The 5,719-nt window shown below is 48.2% G+C and overlaps 1 protein-coding gene across 1 annotated transcript; it reads right to left on the reverse strand.

Moving 5' to 3' along the window:
* Positions 1-988: 988 nt before the first annotated feature.
* On the reverse strand, positions 989-5,007 carry GJD2 (gap junction protein delta 2). Its single transcript, XM_012766734.2, has 2 exons — positions 4,425-5,007; positions 989-3,389 (listed from the first exon to the last, which is right to left on the reverse strand). The coding sequence occupies exons 1-2, from the start codon at positions 4,493-4,495 to the stop codon at positions 2,495-2,497; spliced, it is 966 nt and encodes a 321-aa protein (XP_012622188.1). The 5' UTR covers positions 4,496-5,007; the 3' UTR covers positions 989-2,494.
* Between the last annotated feature and the right edge of the window lie 712 nt (positions 5,008-5,719).

Here is a 5,719-nt window from a genome sequence, read left to right on the forward strand (position 1 = left end):
CACAAAACAGAGGAGGATCTGTTTCTTTGCTCAGGGACAATCATCTTCAACTGCTTATTTATACTGCAAATAGAAACCTATAGATTTAAATGAACACATTTTCATTCTGAAAATGGCATCTGCATTACCATAGTTAAAAGGTGCAACAATCGTGTTTGAAAAATAATCATCCAGGAAACCCTGTGTTGCTTTGCAATGTGCAAGTCAAATACTCATTAGAATTAGGTGACTAGCGTTGAAGAACTGAGGAAGAACAATAGCCTACTGAAGCAAAGAGACCACATGTAGGCAGAAAGTACCAGAAATGATAGTAAAAAATGTAGCTAAAAAGTAATGTCTTATATAAACAATGGATCAATTCCCTTTGAAGAACTCATTAAGAAACGAGTGATTAAAAGTCTAGAACTGTGCTGTGTAATATAGTAGCAACTAACCATATATGACTATTTAAATTAATTAAAATCAATTAAAATTAAATAAAATTAGAAATTTATTTCTTCATTTTCACTAGCCACATATTAAGAGCTCAAAAGCCATACATGGCTAGTTGTTGCCAAATTGGGCAGCATGGATAGACAAAATCTCCATCATTACAGAAAGTTCTACTGGGAAGCCCTGGTCTACAGGGTCCTTTTTGACTATTGGGTTAATACTGAACATCAGGCCCTGAAGAAATCATGCCTGCCAAGTGGAACAATTAATCCATGGCAGGAAAAATACAGTGGAAAAGGAAAAATATCCACTCCTGGAAGAGGTTAATACGATATATTGTTGACATTGGTATTACAAGAAATATAAGTAGACAAGCAGAGAGGTTTTGAGCTAACATTGAAAGGAGTTAATGAATACTATTACTTGGAAGCCTCACTACTTCCTTCTATACATTCATAAAACAGACCAGCCTCTCTTTATCTGTTAGTAGCTGATTAGATTTCATTGATCATCTCTCAAATATTATTCAACCATCACTCAGTTCCTGCCCCCAATATTCTACTGTCATAGCATTTTTGAACATGTATTTAAATAAATAGAACCCTAATCAAAATAGAAAAACATGCAGACTCTTCTCGTTTTACAAAAAAAGGCAAGAACTTTATTTTAAACAAATCCTCAGTCGTGTGTTACACCATGTCCATATCTAAATCAAAAATGATAATGATAATTCAAAGGAAACAGAGGGCTTCATAAAAGCACATTATGCAAATATTACTCTTGGCCAATGCTTTAACTAAATACACAGTGGATATGAAAGGTACAATATGGCACTTAAATAAATAAGAGCAAAGAGAAGTTAATATATTCACAGTCCAAAGCAATAGGTTTTTGAACCTTTGGTATATGTCTCAAATAAGCATCTGTAAACACGTGTTAGCCAATAGTGTTTAGTTCCAGTTTTTTTAAGCCAGTGATGTGTGTGTGTGTGTGTGTGTGTGTGTGTATTTCAAAAATAACTGATAAAATAGTAAATTGGGATTGACATGGGCTGATTTAAGGTCTCTGGTGTAAGCACACAGGTAAATTCAAACCATGGCAGAACGACGTGCAGCTGTGTTGCACAACAAAACTATGTAAGAAAATGAGTGAGATACACCAGTTAGAAATTCTGTGGCTTGGGTAAACACCCTCAATGTTAACAAAAAAAAAATCTTTTTAATGTTATCCAAAGTCCACAAGCTAGAAGGCAGAAATATCCTGAAGCTCATTAACTACACACTGAACAGTGCAACAACCATCTCACAAAAGTGTTGTAGTTGCATATTGCAATTCCCTCCCTCCCACCCATCCCCCATCCCTATTAAACAGCACCAGTGCAGTTTGAGTTAGAAAACTGGAAATATTGAGACATTCCTAAGGTTTTCATATTGACTAAGGGCCAGTCAGATGGGGCTCTAATGGAAACTTCTTCCGTGGCCATTCTCCAAAAAGTACCCCATGTAATTCCCTCTAGCTTGCAAATAAACCGTATAAGGTCTAATGTAAGGCCAGATTCAGAAAAAAGCTGGCATGCTATCCTGGGTTGAGGAAAAGGGGCATGCTGGTGGGGGATATACATGAAGGATGCCTCAAGGATGTTTGTCCTGCAGCCCAGGATAAAGGGATGTGTAGAGATAGGTCACAAATTTTTTATCAATGAAGTATTCGACTCACGCCATTCACCGGAATACAGAGCTCAGCAGAGCTAAGTCCTACTTGGTAGCAGTGCGAGTCCACTGTTATCAGGATCAGGCAGGGCCATGAGTAGAAAGGGCCCAAAGAAGTCCAGGTCATCCATCTCATCACTTTACCCAATTGTCTCTGTGGAACCAACAATGTGACATGTGGTAATGGTTCTACTTTTTCTCTATTCCCACTGATGCAAGATCTTCTCTTAACCAGCCTTGTCCTACATCTTAGTGGTGAGAGTCACAATAATGAGGGCAGATATGGCCACCTCTCAGCAGTCCTCTGCTTTGGGGCACTTGTCATTCCCCAGGCCTTCCCAAAACCTGCCCTCTCACACATAGGCGGAGTCACTGGACTGAGTCCTGCCAAAATTGGGAACACTGACCCTGGGCAGGTCCTTGTTACGGATCTCATAGACTGACTTCCTCTTGGCCTGGGCCCCTCGCACAGCCAGCTTGATCTTGCGCCATCCCAGATGGTTGAGTTCAGCCAGGTTGAGCACAACACAGATGCCACTCACAGCAAACATGAACACTAGAAAGACGGTCTTCTCAGTGGGCCGCGACACATAACATTCCACCTCCTTGATGCAGGGGTAGCGGTTACACTCATATAACCCCGGGACGCTAAAGCCATAGAGAAAGTATTGACCCACCAGAAACCCAATTTCCAGGGCATTTCGGAACACCACTTGGATAATGTAGAAGCGGGAGATGCCTTCCTGCCTTCGAAGCTTGGATTTTGATGCGGTGCGCAGCCCCGATGAGTGTGGAGTCAGCTCTTTAACCTCTAAACAATCTGGCTCCGTCTCCTTGTTGGTGTTCTCTGTGTTCTGCAGCACCCCATTGACAATGGCATTTTGCAATTTCTTATCTTCTCGTTTGCCCCCACCACTGCCCCCACCCCCAGTTCCTCCAGGACCCCCCATAGACTCAGGGGGATCTCTATCCAGGGCTAGGAAGACAGTTGAGTAGCGGCGTTCTCGCTGCTTGGCAGACTGGTGCACAGAGTAGGTGATGAAGCAGAGACTGGGTGTACACACCATTATGATCTGGAAGACCCAGTAACGTATGTGGGAGATGGGGAAGGCGCGGTCATAGCAGGCCTGGTTACAGCCGGGCTGCAGGGTGTTGCACACAAACATGGTCTGCTCATCATCGTACACCGTCTCCCCCACAATGGCCACAATGAGGATCCGGAAGATCACCACCACAGTCAACAGGATCCTGAGCAGAGGAAGAGGGAGGGAGAGAGGTTCTCACGGCTGCGTCACTAACAGGAAACCCCTGCTCCTCCCTTCCCGGTTCTGGTGTTTACCAGTCCTTTGCCTGGGGAGCTGTCCATCCTGCGTGGTACTGAATTGGGAATCTGGGAAACCTTTTTGTCTCTTCCTTTACTGCTGTACTGCTGGGTGCTGATAGGCTGGGAACACATCCTACAACAAGGATCCCAGGTATACACATCTCCAAACACTGGACATAGTCTACTTGCAATAGATAGATTTCATCTCTATAAATGGAATGTATAGAGACACAAAACACACCTTCACTCTGGATATGGCAAATGCACACAGAACGCCTGAACAGGTGGGGCATGTTTCAAAGTCTACGCAGGATCTGTACATAACTTCTCCACGTGTATATTTAGTTTGTATTTAATTTATCCTAGATATGAATATTAAATTTAATCCTTTATATAAACAGATGGCTATGAATACATATTCATATGTATGTGAATATATACGAAGGCAGACAGCCATAGACACACAAAAATGTCAATTGGGAATGTAGGCTCTGTAAGTTTTAACAGCCAAATATTAATAAATATTTGTTGAGAAAAGATGCATCTGCTCTGAAGAGCAAATCCATCTCCCCATTTGCCCTTCTCTGTCCGAATGCAATCCTGCCGTCTTTGTAGATTCTATTTAGGGAACCGGATGGAGATTGGCTCTGACTCTGGAGAGTGGGGGGACCACAGACTGAGCCAACAACTCCTTTTCTCATGTGGGAAGAGTGAATCCCCCAGCGGTGCTTCATAGGGAAGGGGTTGGGGAGCTGGTCAGGAGTAGCTAGGTGGGGGGGCATCACCGCGCACCGGGTAATCCCTCAACTCCGGGGAACACCGGCGCTTTGATTGAGGACGATGGGGAGCAGGCAGAGGACCAGCTGAGGGCTGGGGAAAGGGGGCTTAGTACGGACGTGAGAAGGGACTCCCGGAGACCGCCCGACGGGGCCCGCTGAAGGCCGGCTTGGCGCCCTTACCTCCCGATCATAGTGGAGTGCTGCTGCACCGCGGCTTCCAGCAGCCTCTCCAAGATGGTCCATTCCCCCATCGCTGTGCATCCGGAGGCAGCAGACAAAGACTGGGCAGCACCGGGCACGTTCCCGCTCCTGGCCCCTCCCCGGGCCGCACCTCCCGAATGGGAGCGAATTGCCTCCCAGTTAAAAAAGCAAATTTTTTTGAAAAATCCACGAATCCCTCCTCCCCTTTTATTGTACTTAAAAGAGGGAAATGGGGAAAGAAATCCAAGTGCGTCCCGACTGATGGGGCAGTAGGCGCGGTCCGGAGAGCGGGCACGAACCTCCGGCGCCGTCCGGGGGTCGGGTCTGGATCCCGCGGATGGCGGGACGAGGGGCGGGGCGGGAGTGGCAGCGTGCAGGTCCGCGAGCTCTGGCCCGCGCGCCCAGGTCTGTGGCCACCGCTCTCCGCCGCAGGTTGGGGGCCGGAGAGGGTCCAGGCACCTCCGCGCCTGCTACTCCGGCGGGCACCTGGCGCTCCCGCGCTGCAGCCTGCGAGGGGCCGGGGCGGAGCGCGCGGAGCCGGCTGCCGGGCTCGGGAATCCGCGGCCGCCGCCTCTAATCCGCCCTTAAGTAGTCTCCGCCTGCGTCACGCCAGGTCGGCGGAGGGGAACAGAGCGCGGCGTGCGGCTGTCGCTGCGCGTCGGAGCCGGAGGGGCCAGGGACGCGCGCGGGGGGAGAGGGGCAGCGGTCCTGGGGACGCGGCGGGGAGTGGGGCCATTTCGAAAGGAAGGACTGCAGCACCCCTTGGGGCTTCTCGGGGCGTCCAGGTAACCTCACCTGACTGCCAGACCCCAGCAGGAGGAGGGAGCTGGGAGCGGACGCGTGGGTGAGTGGGGAGGGGCGTGAGCAGGTACTTTATCTTCTCTCCGGTGCATCCCTCACCTTTTCGCTCTTTGCCGTGGGGAGACAAGTGAAATTCCTTCTCTAGATGGAGATGCTGGTTGGGGGAGGGAGGGTGGGGTAGACAATGGGGGCGCTTTTAAATCTCCCTGGGAGAGGACAGCGTGGCTGAGAGTGAGGCTGCCTTCCGTGCCTCTGTGGATCCGATACGGGGGTGGGGAAGCCTTGATGAAAGTTCATTAGGCTGAAGTGTAAATGCAGGTGTGAAGCTGCCTCTGAGGATAGGCTTCTGGGCACAAGCGTGCACCTAACAGGTGCCTAGCTGTGAGCACCGAGTGGAGTGGCCATGGTTAAAGGTCTCGCTTTCTTCTGCGCAAACCCAGATGCTCTGCTGTTTTTATTTTTTTACTTTTATT

The sequence above is a fragment of the Microcebus murinus genome, chromosome 6 (genome assembly GCF_040939455.1).
Source record: "Microcebus murinus isolate Inina chromosome 6, M.murinus_Inina_mat1.0, whole genome shotgun sequence".
Lineage (NCBI taxonomy): Eukaryota > Metazoa > Chordata > Mammalia > Primates > Cheirogaleidae > Microcebus > Microcebus murinus.